We start from the raw sequence: 24,382 nt of genomic DNA on the forward strand, positions 1-24,382 counted from the left end.
AAAAAAAAAAAAAAAAAAAAAAAAAAGAATGCAATTTAAATGCTTATAAACTTAAGTTTCTCATTATAAAAATGAGTTGTAAAGTTACTATATGACCCAGCGATTGCATTCCTAGGTATATACCCAAAAGAATGAAAATATATGTCCACACAAAAAAAGGTACATCAATGTTCACAGCAGCATTATTCTTAACAGCCAAAGAATTAGAAGAAACAACTAAAATGTTCAACTGACAAACAGATAACAAAATTTGGTGCATTCATATATCTGAAAACATTTGTCAATAAAAGGAGTGACGTACTAATCTACATTTAAATATGGATGAACCTTGAAATCTGCTAAGTAAGCACAGCACTTCACAAGAAGCTCCGTATTGCATGATTCCATTTGTATGAAAAATCCAGAACAAGCAATTATGTAGAAACAGAAAGTATACTGGTAACAGTTTCCAGGGGCTAGAGAAGATGGGGAATAAGGAGTGACAGCTAATGGGGACAGAGTTTCTTTGGGGGTGATAGAAATAGTCTAAGATTAGACAGTGGTAATGGTGGTACAACTCTTCATATATTAAAAACCAGTGGCTTCTTAAAAGGGTAAATTTTATGGCAGTGAATTACATCTTAAGAAAGCTGTTAAAAATATATAAAGGGCATCTTTAAAGAAGGCATTCCCATAAAATTAAAATCAACCCTTTGAAATGGCATCTTGAAAATGCAAAGCTTTGTTACAAATAGGAAATATAAATCACCTGTACATTTTAGCAATATCCCTTGAGTCTGAGTTACTATATATAATTGTCATTGCTGAAGAGAAAATTAATTATTTAATACAAATATCAATTCCCTGAATAAGCCGACTGTAATCAACTTCATTCTAGTAAGTCTACACAACATGCTAAAAGAGTTGTCACAATGACATTTGTCTTCACATACAAAGTTTCAGAAGTGGTTCCAGTATGAAGTGGTTAATGACCATCTGTAGACTTCAGCCTCTCCAAACACTAGTTTGACACAACTTCCTGTAAGTTCAGTCATGTAATGAGCACTTACTAAAAATACATAATGTGTCCATCTTCTGAGTCCCAAAGATTTGGTGCCTACTCTTATGGAGCTAACTTTCTAGGGAAAGAAACAGGGAAGTAATCAAATCATCCAGGCAAGATACAATGAAAACCATTTTATATACAAAATCATAAAATCTCAGATGAGGAAAGGTCCTTAAAAAGTGAGCTAACTCTGGGCATGGTGGCATGCGCCTGTAGTCCCAGCTACTCAGGAGGCTGAGGCAGGAGAATCGCTTGAACCTGGGAGGCAGAGGTTGCAGTGAGCCAAGATGGCTCCATTGCACTCCAGCCTGGTGACAGAGCGAGACTCTGTCTCCAAAAAAAAAAAAAGTTAACTCTTCCACAGTACAGGTGCACTCCCACTGCAAGGCACATTCATGCTCTTACATCAACATTAAACATAATGCCAGGCAAGGTGACGCCTATAATCCCAGTACTCTGGGAGGCCAAGGTGGGAGGACCACTTGAGACCAGGGGTTTGAGACCAGCCTGAGCAACACACAGAGACCCTGACTCTAAAAAATGAAATAAAAAATAATTAAATAGGCCGGGCGCGGCGGCTCATGACTGTAATCCCAACACTTTGGGAGGCCAAGACAGGCAGATGACGAGGTCAGATCAAGACCATCCTGGCTAACATGGTGAAACCCTGTCTCTACTAAAAAAAATTTAAAAAATTAGTTGGGCGTGGTGGCGGGTGCCTGTAGTCCCAGCTACTTGGGAGGCTGAGGTAGGAAAATGGCGTGAACCTGGGAGGCAGAGTTTGCAGTGAGATGAGGTCGTGCCACTGCACTACAGCCTGGGCAACAGAGTGAAACTCCATCTCAAAATAATAATAATAATAATAATTAAATATAATGCATGTGTCCAGGTAAGGTAAAGATATTGCTCAGAAAAATCATCTCACATCCTCTTTTGAAGGAAATATGGTGATGGTTATGTATAACTCTCGTCTAATTTCTATCTAGTCTTAACATTAGCTGCAGATGAACAAAGTGAGAAAACTAACATTTAATACCAAGTACCATAAATTGTACTAGATACTTTACATGTCTTATCTCAATGAATCCCAAAAATATGCAGATAAAGGAAGTATCACTCTCATATTATGAACAAAGAAAAAACTCACAAAAGAAGCCAGGTGATGTGTTCATAATCAAGCCGCTAACAAGCAGCAGACCTAGAACTGAAAATCATTTCTCTGACTCCAAAGCTGAGTCTCTTGCTACTATTCTAGGCTGACGACTGTTAAGGCTAAATCTTCAATGATCCTATTTAACATTAAAATGTTCTAATGATTAAAGATGAAATGTTATTAGCACTGCACATGTGTGAGTGATAACACTAAGCTTAGCTAAAGCGCCACCCCTGTTTTAGTCAGATTTCATATTCAGATTATTTGGTTAAATTTGGATTAGTCTGAGTCAATACATATCCTGACAGAAGTACAAAGCACAATCTCAAAGATACAAATCCAAGCCATAACCTAAGGACTTAAAGCGGGGACAGTGTCTTTCTTTTTCTTTTCTTCTCTTCTCTTTTTTTTTTTTTTTTTTTTTTTTTTTTTTTTTTTTTTTGGGGGGGGGGGGGGGGGGGGTTTTTTTTTTTTTTTTTTTTTTTTCTTTTTTTTTTTTTTTTTTTTTTTTTTTTTTTTTTTTTTGGTGGTGGTGGTGTGGTGGTGGTTGTTGTTGTTGTTGTTGTTGTTGTTGTTGTTTTGCTCACCCAGGCTCACCCAGGCTGCAGTGCAGTGGCTTGTTGTTGTTGTTGTTGTTGTTGTTTTGCTCACCCAGGCTCACCCAGGCTGCAGTGCAGTGGCTTGTTGTTGTTGTTTTTGTTGCTGTTTTGCTCACCCAGGCTCATCCAGGCTGCAGTGCAGTGGCTTGATCATAGCTCACTCCAACCTCAACCTCCTGGACTCAAGCGATCCTCCTGCCTCAGCCTCCTGGGTAGCTGGGACTACAGGTGCATGCCACCACACCTGGCTTAATTTTTTATTTTTGTAGAGACAAGGAGTGGGCAGGTGCGGGAGAGGAACGGGTCTTGCTTTGCCCAGACTGGTCTCCATCTCCTAGTTTCAAGAGATCCTCCCTCCAGGCCGGGCGCCGTGGCTCAAGCCTGTAATCCTAGCACTTTGGGAGGCCGAGACGGGCGGATCACAAAGTCAGGAGATCGAGACCATCCTGGCTAACACGGTGAAACCCCATTTGTACTAAAAAATACAAAAAACTAGCCGGGCGAGGTGGCGGGCGCCTGTAGTCCCAGCTACTCGGGAGGCTGAGGCAGGAGAATGGTGTAAACCCGGGAGGCGGAGCTTGCAGTGAGCTGAGATCCCGCCACTGCACTCCAGCCTGGGCGACAGAGCGAGACTCCGTCTCAACACAAAAAAAAAAAAAAAAAAAAAAAAAAAAGAGATCCTCCCTCCTTGGCCTCCCAAAGTGCTGGGATTACAGGCATGAGCCACCATACCTGATCTGAGAGTATCTTTCAATTGACATCTTGCTTCTGCACCCTTATTTCATCCTCTCATCCCCTCTTACCAGTGGGTATCACAAAACATCATACTCAGCCAGCCATGTACTCACAAATTTCTAATTTCTTTTTTTTTTTTTTTTCCGAGACAGAGTTTCACTCTTGTTGCCCAGGCTGGAGTGCAATGGCACGATCTCGGTTCACCACAACCTCCGCCTCCCAGGTTCAAGCGATTCTCCTGCCTCAGTCTCTCTAGTATCTGGGATTATAGGCATGTGCCACCACGCCCGGCCAATTTTGTATTTTTAGTAAAGACAGGGTTTCTCCATGTTGGTGAGGCTGGTGTCGAACTCCTGACCTCAGGTGATCCGCCTGCCTCGGCCTCCCAAAGTGCTGGGATTACAGGCATGAGCCACCATGCCCAGCCCAAATTTCTAATTTCCATTACAGCAGTCTGAGGAATGAAGGCAATACTGGGAAGAAAAGGTTGTGCACCCAAGAGAGTTTAAACTTGACAAACCTGGACACCATCACTGTCACGCACTGACTTTCCCTGTTCAGGATTATTCAGGATCTGTATTCTCTTTAACCTCCGAGGCTGGCCTTTTCCAGCCTGTGCTTCACTTTCTAAGCTGTCCCAAAAGCTAAGACTTCCTGTCCCTTGTTCCCTAATTCCCTCAATCGCAGGCCTGAGCGCCTTTCTAACTCACAGATCCAATAAGAAATATCTTTCCTTCTTTTTTCTTTTAAATACTGTTTTGTTTTTAGGGCACCAACCACATATCCTCTCCTGGTGATGCTGACACAAAATTAACTGCACCACCTTTCCTGGATCAACTAGCTAAAAGGCTCAATTCAATGTTCTCACTGAGCCAACTGAATCTTCCTCTTCAATTCTTAACTGAATGTCCCTTTTGTCTCTAATTAACACACTCAGCCCCTCCAGCGATGCCCTATCAATTTCATCATGTTCGTTTCTCACCAGTAACTGCCTGGATGAGCTCACCTTCAGCATAATTACATTTACAAAACATCTGTGTATCACAAGAGACACCTAGGAAAGCACTTTTCTAAGCCTTTGTCTGTCTTCAGTGCAGAAACTGACATGGGAAAGAGTTCTCTCATCCGCAGTTTGGCCAGTTAATTTTGTAAAATGGCCCAATTATTGATTTCACTTCTGAGAAGTGCAAATTGTGATCATCATTTTAAATAATTTGTGTACACCACTGACCTGAGCCAGAAGAACTAAAGCATCAGCAGATAACGTCTTTGTCTCAAAACCTATACTGCCTGTTCATTAAGCCCTAAATGCCAACCTAATTCTTTCTTAGTTCTCAAATCAAGATAGATAATTATTTTTTAAAAGGTAAATCAAAACGATATCATATCTTATAATCATTTCCTATTAAGCAGATCTAATTTGAGTGGGACAAGGCCATGCTTTAACACCTAAGAGAAGCATTACCATTTCAATAATTTCTCATTTTTAGGGAATATGATAATAACATTGACAAGAATCTGTTAAAGTTAAATCTTGTAAAAAGCTGAAATAATTCGAGTTACAATGATCCTGCCAAAAGCAAGTGAAAAAAAAAAAAAGCTACATCTTCATATGATGTTATTATGCATTCTTTCCATTGGCCCACACAAAAATCCTACAAGGAATATAAGGTAAATGTTATTGTCATTTTTGATGAAAACAGAATATGGGGCCAATGGCTTGGACCCATAATACTGGTTAGTGGCAATGCCAACACTGGAACAAAGCTCTGATGATGATGTTCCCCCAGATTATCTAGTCTGAAAAGTTAGCACAGAGAAGCCAGCGCTGTTGCACATAAAACCTGCTGAAAGTACTACGAAACAGTATATTCATAGCCCCCATTCTCTGGCTCATTCTCTGGCTCGATATTCAAAATCCTCCTCCATCTCATGCCCTTAGTAAAATGCAAACTGGTTGATGTTCACTAGTTACTGAGCATCCACAATATGGTAACAGTTAATTAGAACACAAATATCCAGGCTGGGCGCAGTGGCTCATGCCTGTAATTCCAGCATTTTGGGAGGCCGAGGTGGGCGGATCACCTGAGGTCTGGAGTTCGAGACCAGCCTGGCCAACATGGCGAAACCCCATCTCTACTAAAAATATAAAAATTAGCCATGCATGATGACACGTGCCTGTAATCCCAGCTACTCGGGAGGCTGAGGCAGAAGAATCGCTTGAAGCCGGGAGGTGGAGGTTGCAGTGAGCCGAGATCGTGCCATTGCACTCCAGTCTGGGCAACAAGAGCAAAACTCCATGTCAAAAAAAAAAAAAAAAAAAAGACAGAACACAAAATATCCTAGGCACCTAGATGTTTCTATTCAAATTGAAAGACTAACTAAAATACAGGCAAACCTCATTTTATTGCACTTTGCAGATATTTTTTACAAACTGAAGGTTGTTTACAACACTGCATCGAGCAAACCTATTGATACCACTTTGCCAAAACCATGTGCTTGTTTCCTGTCTCCATCACATTTTGGCGATTCTCACAATATTACAATTTCTTCATTACTACTACATCTTTATGATGACCTGTGACCAGTGCTCTTTGATGGTACCATTGTAACTGTTTTGGGATGCCATGAACAGTGTTTGTATAAGCCAGTGAACCTACTCAATAAATGTTGTGTGTGTGTTAACTGTTCCACCAATCAGGCAGTCCTCCATCTCTGTTTTTCTTTTTGTACCTCCCTATTCTCTGAGACACAACAATATTAAAATTAGGCCAACTAATAACCCTACAGTGGCCTCCAAGTATTCCAACGAAAGGAAGAGTTGCATGTCCCTTACTTTATTATTGTTTAATTTTTATGTACTATATTATTATTATTATTATTATTTTGAGACAGGGTCTTGACATGTTGACCAGGCAGGTCTCAATCTCCTGAGCTCAAGCAATCTGCCCACCTTGGCCTCCCAAAGTGCTGGGATTACAGGTGCAAGCCACCATGCCCGGTCATCCCTCACTTTAAAGATAAAATGATCAAACTTCATGAGGGAGGCACAACAAAAGCCAAGACAGTCTGAAAGCTAGGTCTCTGTTGTCAGTCAAGTTATTAATGCAAAGGAAAAGTTCTTGAAGGAAATTAAAAGTGCTACTCCATTTCTCCTAGTTTCATGAGATAGGAAAAAAAAAAGATGCCACTTCAGTGAACACACAAATGATAAGAAAGCAAAACACCCTTATTGTTGATATGGAGAAAGTCTGAGTGATCTGTAGAGAAGATCAAACCAGCCACAATATTGCATTAAGCTAGCCTCATCCAGACCAAGGTCCTAACTCTCTTCAATACTATGATTTCTATAAGAGAGGTGAGGAAGCTGCAGAAGAAAAGTTTGAAGCAAGCAGAGGTTGGTTCAAGAGGTACAAGAAAAGAAGCCATCCCCATATGATAAATGAGCAAGGTGAAACAGCAAGTGCTGATGTAGAAGCTGCAGCAAGCTCTCCAGAAGATATAGCTAGAGCATGGATGAAGGTGGCTACAATAAACAAGAGACTTTCAATGTGGTCATGAAGCCACCTTCTATTGGAAGAAGATGTCTGTAGGACTTTCCTAGCTACAGAGGAGAAGTCAACACTTGGCTTCAAAGCTTGGGGCTGACTCTCCTGTCAGGTGCCCAAGCAGCTGGTGACACTGAGTTGAAGCCAATGCTCATTTACCATTCTGAAAATCCTAGAGTCCTTAAGAAGCATGCTAGATCCACTCTTCCCATGCACTAGAAATGGAACAAAGCCATGACAGTACCTCTGTTTACTGAATATTTTAATCCACTGTGTGGTGAGAGGCCTATTGCTCAAGAAAAAAAAAAAAAAAAAAGTTAATTTTAAAATATTAATGCTCACTGACAATGTACCTGGTCACCCAAGAGCTATGATGGGGATGTACAAAAAGATTAATATTGCTTTCATGCCAATAGACACAATATCCATTCTGTAGCCCATGGATCAAGAAGTAATTTCAACTTTCTAATCCTATGATTTAAGAGATACATTTTGTAAGGCTATAGCCACCATAGATAGCAATTCCTCTGATGGATCTCAGCAAAGTACATTGAAAACCTTCTGGAAAGGATTCACCATTCTAAATATCATTGAGAACATTTGTAATTCATGAGAAGAGGTCAAAATATCATTAATAGAAGTCTGGAAAAAGTTGATTTTAACGCTTATGTATGACTTGAAGGGGTTTAAGACTTCAGTGGAGGAAGCAAGTGCAGATGTAATGGCAATAGCAAGAGAAGTGGCATTAGCAGTAGAGCCTAAAGATGTGACCGAATTTCTACAATCTCATGATCAAACTTGAACAAATGAAGAGCTGCTTCTTACAGATGAGCAAAGAAATTGGTTTCTCCATGTGGAATCAACTGCTGGTGAAGATGCTGTGAACATTGTTAAAATGACAGCAAAGGATTTAGAATATTATATAAACTTAAAAAAAGCAGAATCAGAGTTTGAGAGGATAGATTCCAATTTTGAAAGAAGTTCTACTGTGGGTGAAATGTTATCAAACAGCATTTCATGGTATAGAGAAATCTTCTGCACAAGGACAATCTATGGGACAAACCCCGCTGTTGTCTTATTTTAAGAAATTGCTGCAGGAACTCCAGCCTTCACCAACTACCACCCTGATCAGTCAGCAGCTGTGAACATCCAGGAAAGACCTTTCACCAACAAAAAAGATTATGACTTGCTGAAGGCTCTGATGATTGTTAGCATTTTTCAACAATAAAGTATCTTGTAATTAAGGTTTGTACATTTTTTAGACACAATGCTATTGCACATTTAATAGACTATGTATAGTGTAAACATAAGCTTTACATACACTGGGAAATCAAAACATGTACATAACTCACTATATTGTGATATTCACTTTATTGCAGCGGTCTGCAACGAAACCTGCAATATCTCTGACATCTTCCTGTATAATAAACAGAGACACATAGGGAGAATGACATGTGACAGCAGAGGCAGAGACTGGAGTAATGCATCTACAAGCCAAGAATACCCTGGATGGCTGGCAACCACCAGAAGCCAGAAAGGGCAAGGAAGGGTCCTCCCACAGAGACCTCAGACAGAGCAAGGCACTGCCGGCACTTTTATTTCAAATTTCTAACCTCAAGAATTGTAAGAGAATCACCAAGCATGGTGGCTCACACCTGTAATCCCAGCACTTTGTGAGTCCAAGGCAGGTGGATCACCTGAGGTCAGGAGTTAGAGACCAGCCTGGCCAACATGGTGAAACCCTATATGTACTAAAAATATAAAAATTAGCTGGTCATGGTGGCGCACCCCTGTAATCCCAGCTGCTCGGGAGGCTGAGGCAGGAGAATCGCTTGAACCCAGGAGTCAAAGGTTGCAGTGAGCCGGGATCACGCTATATATATATATGAATAAACTTCTGTTTTAAGCTAAGAAAATAATCATTAATCTCTCTATATATAAACTAAATATATTAATGCAGACAGAGAAAATTAAATTTGAAATATTTTCGATATAGAATTATAGGGCTAACAAAATGGATGGGGTGAAAAATGGGAAGAGTTAGAAGGACTTAGTGTTTCCTGAGAAGATTACCAGATACATGATGTTATAACTGAACAAAAAGGAATACAGAGAGAGCAAGCTGGAGGAAAAGAAAAACTTATTTTTTGACAGATTGAGTCTGATTTGCCTAAAGCACGTCGGCATCAGGGTAGTTATATCTCCTAGGCTGGTAAAAATCAGGCCCAAAGTTTAGGAAAATTAGGTCAGGGCTGGAACCCTGGGAGCAGATGTTATCACACAAGGAAAGCAAACAGTCAAAGAGCTGAGAAGGCACCACCAACATTTAAGAGAAAGAAAGAAGAAATAAAATGAAAATGGAAGAGGAGCTCTGCAACATCACAGACTGAGAAACAAGTTCAGTGATGGAGCTGGAACTACAAGAAGTAATAACTTTAGCAAAAGTCACCCCTAAGGAAAACCAGAATTGCTTTTAAAAACTCCCTCCTTAGCTCATATGTCAACATCATTATTTCATGGTACACAGCTTTCCCAAATCTCCCGCAAACAGTGTGCCTCTAAAAAAGTCACCTCGATTATCTCTAAAGTCGACGATTTTTAAAGAGAATGTTCTTCCTTAAGTTTTCCACAACCAACTAAAAAAAAAAAAAGGCCTTTTTTTTTTTCAGACAGAATTTCACTCTTGTTGCCCAGGATAGAGTACAATGGCGCGATTTCAGCTCACTGCAACTTCCTCCTCCCGGGTTCAAGCGAGTCTCCTGCCTCAGCCTTCCCTTCCCCAGTAGCTGGAATTACAGGCATGCGCCAACACGCTGGCCTAATTTTGTATTTTTAGTAGAGATGGAGTTTCTCCATTTTGGAAAATGACCTTTTTTTTTAAGACAGCGTCTCGCTGTGTGGCCCAGGCTGGAGTACAGTGACGTGATCATGGCTCACTGCAGCACTGACCTCCTGGGCTCAAGTGATCCTCTTGCCTCAGCCTCCCAAGTAGCTGGGACTAGAGGTGCACACCACCACACCCAGATAATTTTCTTTTTTTTCTGTAGGGACAGGTAGGTCTCACTGTGTTGCCCAGACCAGTCTTGAACTCCTGGCCTCAAATGATCCTCCCACCTCAGCTGCCCAAAGTAATGGGATTACAACCAACTTTTAAAACAGTTGGAAGTTTGGGTGTGGTGGCTCGTGCCTGTAATCCCAACATTTTGGGAGACTGAGGTAGGAGGATGGCTTGAGGCTAGGAGTTGGAGACAAGCCAAGGCAGCATAGCAAGACCCTATCTCTACAAATAATTAATTTTGAATTAAAAAATGTTTTAAAATAAATTAACAAAACAGTTGGAAGGCTAGTCTTAGAGTCTTTTGCTTCTCTAGTATTACAGAGTAACTTTTTCACAGAAGGAAGAGAAAGTCTAATACAAGTTCCAAAACCATAATGTGTAAATTGTTTTCACAACTGACTTTAATTTGCTTCCCCTTGCTATCCACTCCCACCTTCACCCCTTTTGGGCCCTATCTTTCATTCAGACATTTTAAGGAATAAGGAAATTAAATAAATGAAGAAGACAAAATTCTCACAACAGTGAACTAAACCAATTTACATAGCTCTCATTTGAAAGGCATAATACACTACACAGAATACTTATTTCTATTAGTGCCTTATCACTCCCGTCCACACACAGACACAGACCAGTCTTCCAAATTAAATCATCACTTTTCCTGTATATAAAAGAGAAAACTGAACCTGGGTCTTTCATTTGGATAAGCTCCAGTATATATTTACACACGAGGGAACACTATTTGGCATGTCTTTCGCAGAGCAGCAGGCGATACGGCTTTTTAGATTTGCATGAGGAAATATCACAGAAATTCCACTGCTGATAATGCGCCTAACTTCCAAATAAAGGGATGTCATTCCATGTCTACCTACTTTTTCCAGAGTAAAGCCAAGATTCAGGGATAGTACTATTATTAATCTAACAAGTTTATATACAGGCAGCAGTTTTCCAATTTTTTTTTACATATTACCTGACACTGACAACCTCCTAGGATGGTTCTCCATTCTTAACAAAATAGAAGATCCTCTCCAGTATACCCAGAGATGATCACCAAGTCAGATGAACCAACATTTTAGAATGTCATGCTTGGCATTTTAAAAACACCTTTAAAAATTAAGACTTTTTGAGATGAGTGCAGTGGCATGTTCCTATTAGTTCCAGCTCCACAGGAGGCTGAGGTGGGAGAGCTGATTGAGGCCAGGAGTTTGAGGCGGTAGTGCACTACGATCTTGCCTCTGAATAGCCACTGCACTCCAGCCTGGGAAACACAGCAAGACCCTGTCTCTAAAAATTTAAATTAAATTAAAAATTAGGGGACCAGGCACAGTGACTCACACCCGTAATCTCAGCACTTTGGGAGGCTGAGGTGGGTGGATCACACGAGGTCAGGAGTTCCAGACCAGCTTGACCAACATGGTGAAACCCCATCTCTACTAAAAAGACAAAAAATTAGCTGGGTGTGGTGGTGCACACCTGTAATCCCAGCTATTCAGGAGGCTAAGGCAGGAGGATCGCTTGAACCTGGGAGGTGGAGGTTGCAGTCAGCCAAGATCATGCAACTGCACTCCAGCCTGGGTGACAAGAGAGAAACTCTGCTTCAAAAAAAATAAATAAATAAAATTTTAAAAATTTAAAAAATAGACTTTTACCATAGAATCTAAAAATTGGAACTGAAAATCTGTCATAATTGATTTTACATAAAATAATCTACAAAGTGTTATTAGTTTTTTTTTTTTTTTTTTTTGGTTTTTTTGACACAGGGTCTTGCTCTGTTGTCCAGGCTAAAGTGGAGTGGCACGATCATGGTTCACTGCATCCTCAACCTCCCGATCTTCAATCGATCTTTCCACCTCAGCCTCCCAAGGAGCTGGGACTACAGGCACACATCACCATACCAGTTAATTTTCTATATACTTTGTCGAGATGGGTTTTCATCACATTGCCCAGGCTGGTCTCCAACTCAAACTCAAACAATCCATCTGCCTCGGCCTCCCAAAGCACTGGGATTACAGCTGTAAGCCATCACGCCCAGCCACTATCAGCTTTATCCTAGCTTTTCCCCACTATATTCCACGTAAAAATTAAATTAGAAGAATTATTTTCAAAATCCTAGAAAATTCAGGCTTATTTTTCCTCTTTTATGTGTTCCCATGTCAGCAAAAAGGAAAAAGGTTGGGACAACTGACAGATTATTAACTACTATAAGGTACCTTACTATTCCACACTTCACATTCCTTACACACAGTGTTCTATCCGTGTTCCACCAAAACATTTTCTTTAGTATTATAACTGGATTCTTGATAACAGAATCAGAATACTGCAGATATAAAGAATGGAGTATTCTGATTAACCAAATATTCTGGTTAAATGAATCCAAGAGGCCAGGTGCGGTGGCTCACCCCTGTAATCCCAGCACTTTGGGAGGCCAAGGAGGGTGGACTGCCTGAGGTCAGGAGTTTGAGACCAGCCTGGCCAACATGGTGAAACCCTATCTCTACTAAAAATACAAAAAATTAGCTGTGCGTGATAACGGCCGCCTATCATCCCAGCTCCTTGGGAGGCTGAGGCAGGAGAATCGCTTGAAACCAGGAGGTGGAGGTTGCGGTGAGTCAAGATCTCGCTACTGCATTCCAGCCTGAGCATCAAGAGCAAATGAATCACAGAGAAAAGAATCTACCTTACCAGAAATATCCACTGATATTTAAATGCCAAAGACAAAATAATTAAAATAATTACATTTCCATTGACTGTCCTGGTATCATCCTGCCTCTTTTCCTTTGCTTCAAGGGCCATTAAGGTGAACAAATGTTATATAAGTTGCTATGCTTATACAAAAACCAGCCATTATAACTCAGAATATGGCAGCTGTAAAACATGGAGCACAGGCCCTGTACCTTACAGATACAGGTACTCAGCAAGTGTTTTTATTATTTACTATTTCTTTTTGAGACAGAGTCTCACTCTGTCACCCAGGCTGGAGTGCAATGGCGCGATCTCTGCTCACTGCAACCTCTGCCTCCTGGGTTCAAGTTATTCTACTGCCTCAGCCTCCTGAGTAGCTGTGATTACAAGTATGCACCACCATGCCCGGCTAATTTTTTTGTATTTTTAGTAGGGACAGAGTTTCACCATGTTGTCCAGGCGGGTCTCAAATTCCTGACCTCAAGTGATCCACCCACCTCAGCATCCCAAAGTGCTGGGATTACAGCTGTGAGCCACCGCGCCTGACCTCAGCACGTGATTCTAATTTTCAGGATGAAAGTCAGCAAGAAGCAGCCCATGGTTGATGAGGCCTGAACCACTGGAGATACACTATAAGGATTATCAGATGCTGGGCAGAGATTCAGCAGGCTAGAGGAAAAGGAAGACTGGAAGAGCTCCAAGGTGAAATTAATGGGTGGCAGGTAGAGCTGCAGGGAGGCTGGCACCTGCCTAGAAGGCTGAAATGAGCAGAAATTACCATTTATACCGCAGAGATGGCTGGGCCAGAAAAGGTGGCAATCACAGCTCTGGCAAGAAATCAATATTCATGAAAGTGACTTAAGACTAAATAACCCCCCTTTCCTTCAACCTTTCTTATCTATCTAAAATAAACATTTCAGTGTTGCATATCATTTACTTAATGCAGCTTAATCTCCTCATTTTAAAATATTAGGATATTATTTCTGTTTATGAATCTACAGAAAAGATTTGCCACTCTCCAAATACACATTAATAAAAACCGCACTTGACACCAAAGCAATCCCGGCCAGGTGGATCACGCCTGTAATCCCAGCATTCTGGGAGGCTGAGGTGGGTGGATCACTTGAGGTCAGGAGTTTGAGACCCGCCTGGCCAACATGGTGAAACCGCATCTCTACTAAAAATACAAAAAATTAGCCAGGAGTGGTGGCACATGCCTGTAATCCCAGTTACTTGGGAGGCTGAGACAAGACCTGCTTGAACCGGGGAGGCAGAGGTTGCAGCAAGCCAAGATCATGCCACTGCACTCTAGCCTGGCGACAGAGCGAGACTCCATCAAAAAAAAAAAAAAAAGAAACCAATCTTAATGTAAGCTTTATCGTTTTCATCTTACATAATCTGAATAATTCTTAAACACCATCATTAACACAATCAGCACTGTACTCTAAGAAATGTTAATAAATGAATGGAGACTTGCTAAATCAGCTCTTCAATGACTTAAAGTATAGTGGTTACCTGAGTTTCCTGCACTATGAAAGTACCTTGATCATAACTGTAATAGGCAGTGCAAAAGGCAGTTATTGCTAAGCCAGTCTCCACTAGACAGGAACTGTTTTTTATTCCAACAGTAACCCATTCTCTGACCTAACCCAGAAGAAGCCTTTAATTACAACGGGCTGAAAAAAGAAATCTAGGAGAAATAAAGATACTGTTAAAGGGCACCTATTAAGCTCATGGAGATCATGAGAAGAGAGGTAAGATGGAAGTAAATAGCCAGCCCAATTTAATTTCACTCTAATGAGCGCCAAGGCTCACATTTAAATTAACACAAGTATAACTGCTTTTACTTGCATCAGGTCTCTGGAAACAGAACCTTAAAGCACCACATTCCTAATCTACTAGTTCCTAAAATTAATTACAGCTCATCTGAAAGATGCAATTACTTCTGCTCATTTAACTTAAATTCTAATGATTATAAGAAGTAAATGAATGGCTGAAGTAATTACACCTCCACACCTCTGATTAGGCTGCCCAACTACACAAGCAAACAACCTTAGTGGAATAAGGAATTCTTGCCAAATAAACAGGAATCTACCATGAGTTCCACTTTAAAAAAAAAACCTACATGCAAATTTAAATAACTAAAAAGAGCCTAAAATAATGGCAGTTCTTACGAAAAGCTAAAGGATGACCAAGTAAACAGGGCAGTAACTATGGGAAGTCTCAAATTTTGTAAACTTGCCTTTTTCCCCCCTTTTAATCTTTCCTTGTGCCACCAAAAATTCTAGTAGCAAAGTGGGCCCAGAACACACACACAAAATCAAAGCTGGCTTAAAAAGTAAAGCACTGAGTGAAAAAAGTCTAAGCTGAGTTAGTGAAACACAGAAAATGAAAGGCAGACGTACCTCGTCTTATCTAAGACATTTCCACCTGCTGTTTGCACTTAGGGTTTTCCTTTACTAAAAATACCTACTTAATTCCCAAATCAAAAATATATCATAGCAGTGTATCTCAAACTAAGGTCTGTGGACACTCAGGGTAGACACCTTTAAGAAACTGCGCTCTCCTCTGGCTAATGCCTTAATTGACTGCACTGTCCACATCATCAACATAATCGGTGCCATATTCATTTGGGTCATGGATCACTAGTGCCAGGAACAACTGCTACCAGAACAAAGGCAATATGACCGAGTAATAAACAAATAAAGCTTCTGATGGAAGGAAGGCCATCATCAGGGCAAGAAGATTCTCAAGAACTGCAGGTTGCAACTGGGAAAAGTAGTGAGAAAATGAATCACCAACAACACACCAGATATTATCAGCAACCTCTGAGAAGAAAATTAGCTTCAGCACAATAACATCATCCATTAGATTAACTAAATGTTGCTGACAAGTTTTGTATTGGTTTCACAATATTGTTTTTATTTACTTTGTAAACTGATTTTCTTTTAAGATTGCATGAATGTTATAAGCATAGAATTATAGTTCCATGCTTGTGTATATTTAATTATCACAAGAAATAATTAAATGTATACAAGAGTCCTTTATCTTTTTTTTCCTTTGATCAATACTAAACATACAAGTTTAGAAACATTTTCCAAAAACCAGACCAAACAGCAGGCCAGTTCCAGCTTAAGGGAACTAGAAGAAGACTGAAATAAGACAGAAAGGACAGTCAGGATGCTGCAGGCTAGGGTGGAGAAGGAAAGATGATAATGCTCTCCCCACCCAACCAATTCAACTCAATGAGTATAACTCTTGCTATTTATTTCTTTTTTAATTTTTTATTGACAAATAAAAGTGGTATGTATTTATGGTGTACAATATAATGTTTTGATAGACATAACATGATGTTATATATATTTCGCACATTGTAGAATGGCTAAATCATGCTAATATGATCATTACCCCATAAACTTATGACTTTTGTGTCTGTGGTTAGAACACTTAAAATCTTGTGGCACTGGGTGTGATGGCTCATGCCTGTAATTTCAGCACTTTGGGAGGTGGAGGCAGGCAGATCGCTTGAACCCAGGGGTTTGATGAGACCAGCTCGGACAACACGGTATAAACCTTGACTCTACAAAAAATATCAAAAATGAGCCTGGCCTGGTGGTGCATTCCTATGGTCCCAGCTACTGGGGAGGCTGAGGTGGGAGGATCACCTAAGCCTGGGAGGGAGAGGCTGCAGTGAGCCATGTTTGCACCACTGCACTCCGGCCTGGATGACGGAGTGACCCTGTCTCAAAAACATAAATAAATTAAAATCTCCTTGCTAATCAAGTTTCCATTCTGTCTATTTCTGTCTATTCTCTTTTGTCTCTTTTGGGGTCTGTGTATTCTTACAAGGAGAAAGCTCATTTTACTTAAAGATGACTCTTTGAATTCAAAAGTATAAAGACAAGAAAAAGTAAAGGGTAAATTATATAAAAAATCAATTTTGAAATGTTTCTTTGAATGTAATTACTAAAAGGAAAAAAGTTAATAAGCAAAAGTAACTGACTCTTTCACAGCTCAAATTTTAAGACTGACACCTGTTAAAAGGATACAGTTCAAAGAATTACATTTGATGAAAAGGGTAGAGATGTTCAATCATACACCATTAACTAAAACTATTCACCAGTAAGAATATTTTCAAACATCACTCACAAAATACCTATGTGGCATATAACAATATGAGCAAACAATCCTAATGGTAAGATTGTTATAGATTTTCCTCACTTCACAGGAAAGTTAGGACTAAGAGAGGTTAACTTACTTGCCAACTATCACACTGTACTTGATGATACCAAAATTCAAATCCAAGTCTAGGTCAATACACTTAATTAACTATTATCCTTTTTCTCCAAGTGGACATGAATCTGAAATGTAATAATGGATGTTTAAACACACGCTAAGTATCTTATATGTATTATTTAAAATTGAAATCATCCAGTTCAATTGAAATCTTCTAGTTCAATTTAAAGGAGTCTTCCAAATAGTCTACTGAAGAAATTACAACTTGAACCACAGAGCAAGGAGAATGTGTCACTTACTGGAATGGTCAGGTGTGTGTTAACTAACAGAGTGCAAGCCAAAACTCTCACAGGAAAAGTTAACAACAGGTATAAAAATAATATAATATGCTTAGAGGTACATTGATGATTGTCTGCTAAACAAGGTTACATTAAGAATGCATTAATTATTAACAAAAATAACAGTGCAGCGCTTAAAAAAAAAATGAAATGGATAATGGATACATCTATTGAAATAGTCTGTATAAAGTTAGGGAAGGTGACGTCCTCACCAGGCAGGCAAGAAAAACAGAAAGGACAGACTGGGGGAAGAAGAGCTCCCTCAGTGGAGTGGGCAGACTCATGGTACAGGGAGGCTCCCACAGTGGAATGGGCAGCCCCATGGTCCTCTGCCAGGGGACACGTCTGGGCTAGTGGTCAGGGCAGGGGCAGCCAGTGATAGAACCAAGCAGGCCTCGAATCCTTTTGACACTCCTCCTATCCAAGCAGCTGCAGCCCGGCGTCAGAGCATCCTCCCCAACAGACAAAAGGTGGCTTGGTAGGAAAAAAATCAGTGCTGTAGTGTGACTTCAAGGGTTCCTTTGCTCCAAAATCCCTCCTATTTGGCAGCTGCTGTTAGGAATTATTTTACCAAGGAATAAAATATTTTCCTTTTCACAATGAAAGAAGTAATAATCAAATGTTAGTTACAGCAATACACTCTCACCACAAACTTAAGAATCCTAGAAAGACAACAGGTTGTATATTTAAGTACATAAGCCAAATTAAGATGCAGGGCCTATATCTTCAAAGAACCTACATTCCCAAGATTTCTTCACTTATGAATGGAAGAACAAACCTACAATGATGGGAATCACCTGACTTTTACAAAGCTAGATTAAACCATCATAATAAAGTATGTAATGTCACTCGTAATATAATGTACCTGTCAGAGCATTTATCAAAGGTATGTAAGTATTTTCAACTTCTAAAACACTAAAGTTTATCTCAAGCAGAGCGGGGAGAAAAATGTAGAACATCTGGCACCTCCACCAAGAATTGGCTTGGCATTTGGCACTCTGAGATGCAGCTCTTTTTGAAGAGGCATTATGCTGTCTTAGATGCAAAGAGGTTAGTCCCGTGAGACTTTAACCAGGATTTACAAGCCAGAGGAAGGACAGTTCACATTAGTGTTTATGCAGGGTGACAAGAATTGCAGAGAAACTATATTTTTCACAAATCACAGTAAATGCCATTATCAGTAGTAGCCTCGAATTCAGAAATTAAGTGAATATGGGCATAAAATATATTATCTTTACCTTGGTTAAGTAACACAAGTGGTTAAGTAAATGTTTTAACATTTGGGATGGTTAAAATAAAAGATATTTTGGAGCACACTAATTTCAAGACATCTTGCTAAGCTCCCTCCTTACTGCTAATACATGTTTCAAAATATAGATCTGATGCTAGCATGGTCTCAGTTTTAGGCACACACATCCCTACCATGTTGTTATACAAAGATGATGCCCCCATATATGTCCTGGGGATTACTAGATCACCCAAAGGTCTCTCTACCTTTTTAAAGTATCTCATTCACCCAGCTTTAAGTGACCAGAGATTCCAGGGCTTCATTTCAGTAGTTAAAACATCCAGAAGCCTCTATTAAGATGCAAATACTTTTCACAGGCTCCTTTGAAGATGGAAAAAAAAGAAAAACAAAGAAATAAAAAAAATTTTTTTAAAGATGCAGATACCTCCTGGGAAAGGTAACAAGCCATATCATGTAGCTGTGCTCAATTCTCTGTAAGAGAAACTCCTGAGTTTCAGATACTCTTAGGTCTTAGTAATTGAAAGCAAAGATCCAGAGGATAAAAGGAGGAGGCAGGAAAATTTGGTCAGGAGGCGTATGGGAAAGGAGGTGGAAGAAGCCCTATATTATAGACTGTAACAGTCTTTATATTCTATAGATCTTCAGAAGTTCTGATTGGCCTTTAACCCCTGAACTTTCATCCAATGACACACCCAACACCCACACAATGCAAACCCAAACTAAGACGCACAGAAAACTTGCAGAGTTAAAATGCACTGGTGCCATGCTGTCTTCGATTATCTTACAAAATGGCAAAACTGCAAATGTACGCTTTTTAAAAAGCCAACTCAATGACTGTGTCCAATGAAGAGCTACTGATGTACGGGAGAAATTAATAATTTTCTTTTAATATCACTAAACTAGTCTAATTTTATCCTTAAGACAAACTCTTGATTACTCCCTTAAGGGCTTTTTTAGTTCAAACTATTAATAGACACAACAATGTTTTTTAAAAAATTTAAAGTCCCCAACATCTTTCTAGGAGCATTACACAACAAGATGGCTTTGAACGACTTTCCTCAGGCTATATTCCAGTGCCCTGTAGAGAACTTTCCCTTCCCTGTAGATATGTAAGTAAATAAGTCAAGAACACCTAAGAACAAACTTTGTTGGCCACCAGCAGGGGAGCTCTTCAGCTTTTGTCCCCAAATCCATTCAAACAAAAGAAGCTCCGATTCTTCCAACCCACCCTTCGGACCCGCACCCCGCGGGGACTCTCTGGATCCGGGTGCCCACTCCCCCGCCAGCCCTGCTTACTCCTCAATGCCCCGATGAGCAGAGAGCCGTCCTTAATGAGCTCCTTGATGAACTTGTTGGTTCGCTCCAGCTCAATCTCGTGACACTGCAAGCGCTCCCTGAAATCCGGGCTGTCCAAGTAGGAATCGCTGAACTCCAGAGTGGGCAGCCCCATTGCACAGGCGCTGCCAGCGGCGGCCGCGGGCACGTCCGGTCCGGCGGTCAGGGCGGGGGCAGCCGGCGGCCGCGGGCGGGCGCTGGGAGCGCGATGCGCACGAGAAGGCGCGCTGGACGTGAGGCGCGACTGATTGCCCCCCGAAGGAAACGTGGCCCCGAGCCCCGAACCGCCTGCGCCGCGGCCTCGTCTTCCTCCCCGAGGGCTAAGGCGAGCGCAGGCTGCGGCGCGGGACCGGCGGTTCCGGCTGCCCTCGCACGGTACCGCTCAGCGTGTTGTCAACTGAGCATCGTACGTTCGGAAGCCGCTGGGGCGCGAAGGGCTCCGCCTGCGGCGGAGCGGAAAGTTTCTCTCACTGCGCGCCCGCACTTCCGGGCCGTTCCACTCGCAAGCCTCTCTTGACGATCCTCGGCTGTGAAGGCAGAATCAGCGCACAGCCGCCAACTCTCCCCGCCTGCTGGGGCAAACCCTCCCCCTCGGCGGACGCCAGGGCCCAGAGCGCCTTGCCCAAAATCGGACCGGCGGAGCTCCCAGATCCCTCCTCCCCGCCGCCGCGCTCCCACCCGCGCCACCAGCCCCTTCGGCCCCTTTACCCTCCTGCCCCCACCCGCCCCTCCCTCACTTGCCTCCAGGGCTCCCGGCGCTACGCGCGCGCTTACGCTCCGGCCTTGGCGGGGTGTTAACCCTGTCCCCTCTTGGGCCCCTGGTTTCGGCTAGCCCTTGGTGACACTTCGGGGTCCCCCGCTTCACAAAAGGATCTGACTCCCAATATAGCTCCCCTAACAGTCGTCCCCTCCACCTACTCCCTAAAATTCTCTGGGAGAAAAACCAACGTTAAGTTTCCCTAAAGTTTGAGTATTTTGAAGCGTAGATGGAACATACTACTGTCTAAAGTTCATTTAGATTTTACTTCACACTGTCAGACTGAATGCATTTGAATTCCACGTTGAGAAGTTGTCCCGTCGCTCTCCCACCCCTCAGTTTCCTTGATCCAGCCTGGTAGTGTTTCTTCCCCCCGCCCCCACTCCATAGCTGGGAAGGTGGGATGATTTTTCTTTTTTTTTTTTTTTTTTTTTTTTTTTTTTTTTTTTTTGAGACGGAGTCTCGCTCTGGCGCCCAGGCTAGAGTACAGTGGCCGGATCTCAGCTCACTGCAAGCTCTGCCTCCTGGGTTTACGCCATTCTCCTGCCTCAGCCTCCCGAGTAGCTGGGACTACAGGCGCCCGCCGCCTCGCCCGGCTAGTTTTTTGTATTTTTTAGTAGAGACGGGGTTTCACCGTGTTAGCCAGGATGGTCTCGATCTGACCTCGTGATCCGCCGGTCTCGGCCTCCCAAAGTGCTGTGATTACAGGCTTGAGCCACCTCGCCCGGCCGGTGGGATGATTTTTCAAGTCATCCTCACTCTACTTACGTGCTCCTACTTCTAGAAGAATACCTATTTGCATCACAATAGCAGTATCTCCTATTGGCACCTAGATGGAATTGTCCTAGGAGCGGGGAGATTTTCAAATTGTTGAAGTGGACTGGAGTTTGAAATAAATAGTTAACTCCTACCCACAGGCATTATCCTTCCTCCGGTAGAGGTTCACCTAATAAATTTCTGTTCCCTTAAAACCTTGACAGCAAAAGAAACGACTGCTTTACATCTCGTCCTGACATCATCTATAGGATTTCTGAGAACTCAGATATTGTTCTTAAGGATCTGCTTTTAATTTCTACATTTTCATTGCTTTATCCATGTGAACCATCTGTTTAAAACTATTCTACAGATCATGGGAAAATTCCACTAAAGTGCTTTACATTTTCAGAGCCAGTCAAGATTTTGGTTTCAATTTTTTAAATGTACATGAACATTAAAAATAACATGTAAACCTGAAACAGGATAAGATCGTGTAAACAGTATGGGCCAGGCGCAGTGACTTATGCCTGTAATACCAGCATTCTGGGAGGCTGAGGCAGGGAATCACTTGAAGTCAGGAGTGGGACACCATCCTGGCCAACACGATGAAACCCAGTTTCTACCAAAAATACAAAAATTAGCTGGGGCTGGTGGCGCGCACACCTGTAGTCCCAGCTACTCGGGAGGCTGAAGCAGGAGAGTCACTTGGAGGCGGTAGAGTGACTTGAATCTGGGAGGCGGAGATTGCTGTGAGCCTAGATTGCTCCGCTGCACTCCAGCCTGGGAGACAGAACGACTCCATCTCAAAACACCTTCCAATCATATGTACATCTTTGGCCCTCAACATATTGGCAAAATGGCCAGTCACCATTAGAGCCATTTTAACTCCAAGTGTTGAATTTTTGTCAACTAAATACTCTTCAATTTTTTTTTTTCTTTTGCAGGGTTGGGGAAGGGAGAGGCAGTAATTCTGTTTGTCAGTTAATGAAATGACATGACATAAACAGCAGTGGACTGTGTTTCACCTGAGGTGATTTTATATTTACTTATTACTCTGCCTGAAAGACAAAAAACCACCCATGCCAAATAGATTCCTTTCAACTTTTGCCATGTTGCTGTTCCTAACAACTGAATCCAGTGCCAAACTGCTGAGATATGAAATGATAAAATATAACATTCTCTTCCTGTTTTTCATTAAATCATCGTACTGTGATTAAGTCTTTAAAAATGCATCAATGGTGTTTCATAAGTTGTATTTAATATATTGGATGTCAATATTTAGTTTTCTTTAAAAGTCTTACATGCCAGGGCAGATGTGTTGTAGATTCTACGATATGGGTTATCATTTGCCCATTCATGTATGTAATTATATGTTTTATGTCTACTGTCTACATGATTAAGGTCTGGGTAGGGAAGTGATTTCCATAAAAAGATAGAAGAAGCATTATCCATGACCTCAAGCAGTTCTCAGAAAAAGGAAACGTAGAGAATAAGTACCCATATAACATAAGGCGGAAGATGCTATGTTCCACAGCCGCACACAGATACTGTGCTAATAATACATTGATGCTATTGTTTATCGATATGTTTCCACTCAGGCCCATCATTGCATTTACATGGAATTAGGATTTTTTCCCCTACCCTTCACTCATGAGTCCCTAAAGTTTATCATGTTATAATGGGCTTATTTCTTGTAGGTGTTTTCATAGTTACTCATGCCTTATTCCTGTGATTCATACTTTAATTATACCTGCTAGTCAGGCTTTCTCTTATGCCACATTAACACAAGTACTTGAGAAAAACCACAAATGCTTTTGCTTTAAGGTGGATTTACTGTCAGTTTTAAACTGTTGTTTCCATGTATTATTCTCTCCATCATAATTAACTCAACCAGATTCTTTCCAAGAGAATAGACTTTCTATATAAAAGATCAGCAATACCTGCAAGCTTGTTTTCATAAACAAATGTAATGGATTGAAATATAGCCTGTCCAGAATTCTCCACTTCATAACACATGACACTGTAAGCTGCATGGTAAGCTTTGCAAATATTATTGGCTGACAAGCTTTTTGGCACAGAGAAATGTCTCTGTTTGTTTTCCTGATTCTGGAATAGGATGTGTGGGCTTTGTTTACTTGTTTTTGAGAGTAAATAGATAGTAGAGGATAGTAAATTAATATGGCATTTGTAAATCTGCCTAAAACTTTTTCTTGACGTAACTCATGTCTGACATTTAAGCCTGGCACTTCCTATGTACTCAGTAAGTGTTACTGTCAAGCTATTATTACTTTTCAATTAATTATGTAGATTCAGACCACCCAGACTCAGATAATCTGAGGTTAAGCTCAAGCCTGGTAAGAGATGACTAAACAGAAACCAAGTGTTTCTTCTTGGTTTCCCCTCCTCCCAGCTCCTGGTAACCATTCTACTTTCTGTCTCTATGAATTTGACAATGTGGGTATCTCATATAAATGAAATTATACAATATTTGCACTATGTGTCTGTCTTATTTCACTTAGATGATTCAGTCATCAAAAAGAGAAGCAAAGAAGAAATAAGAATTAGATATACATTTAAAACCCATAAGAGGGGCCAGACCCGGTGGCTCAGCCTGTAATCTCAGTACTTTGGGAGGCCCAGGTGGGCGTATCACCTAGAGTCCGAGATCAGCCTGGCCAACATGGTAAAACCCCAACTCTACTAAAAATAGAAAAAGTAGCTGGGTGTGGTGGCGTGCACCTGTAATCCCAGCAGCTACTAGGGAGGCTGAGGCATGAGAATCGTTTGAAGCCAGGAGGCGGAGGTTGCAGTGAGCCAAAATTGTGCCACTGCACTCCAGCCTGGGCAACGGAACAAGTATCTGTCATCTCAAACAAACAAAAATTTTAAAAAAC

General features: G+C 41.3%; 1 protein-coding gene and 1 long non-coding RNA gene across 2 annotated transcripts in view; one reads left to right on the forward strand and one right to left on the reverse strand.

Annotated features, from left to right (window-relative positions):
* Positions 1-20,110, reverse strand: part of ARHGAP42 (Rho GTPase activating protein 42) — a 327,325-nt gene extending 307,215 nt beyond the window's left edge. Inside the window, 1 exon segment of the mRNA XM_017887227.1 lies at positions 19,937-20,110. Coding sequence (XP_017742716.1) covers positions 19,937-20,090 — 154 coding nt within the window. The 5' untranslated portion in view covers positions 20,091-20,110.
* LOC108538897 (uncharacterized) lies at positions 19,814-23,981 on the forward strand. Its single transcript, XR_001888220.1, has 2 exons — positions 19,814-20,136; positions 22,433-23,981. It is a non-coding gene; the product is annotated as an uncharacterized LOC108538897 (long non-coding RNA).
* The last annotated feature ends 401 nt before the right edge of the window (positions 23,982-24,382 follow it).

Source organism: Rhinopithecus bieti, unplaced genomic scaffold (genome assembly GCF_001698545.2).
Source record: "Rhinopithecus bieti isolate Rb0 unplaced genomic scaffold, ASM169854v2 scaffold_14936, whole genome shotgun sequence".
Lineage (NCBI taxonomy): Eukaryota > Metazoa > Chordata > Mammalia > Primates > Cercopithecidae > Rhinopithecus > Rhinopithecus bieti.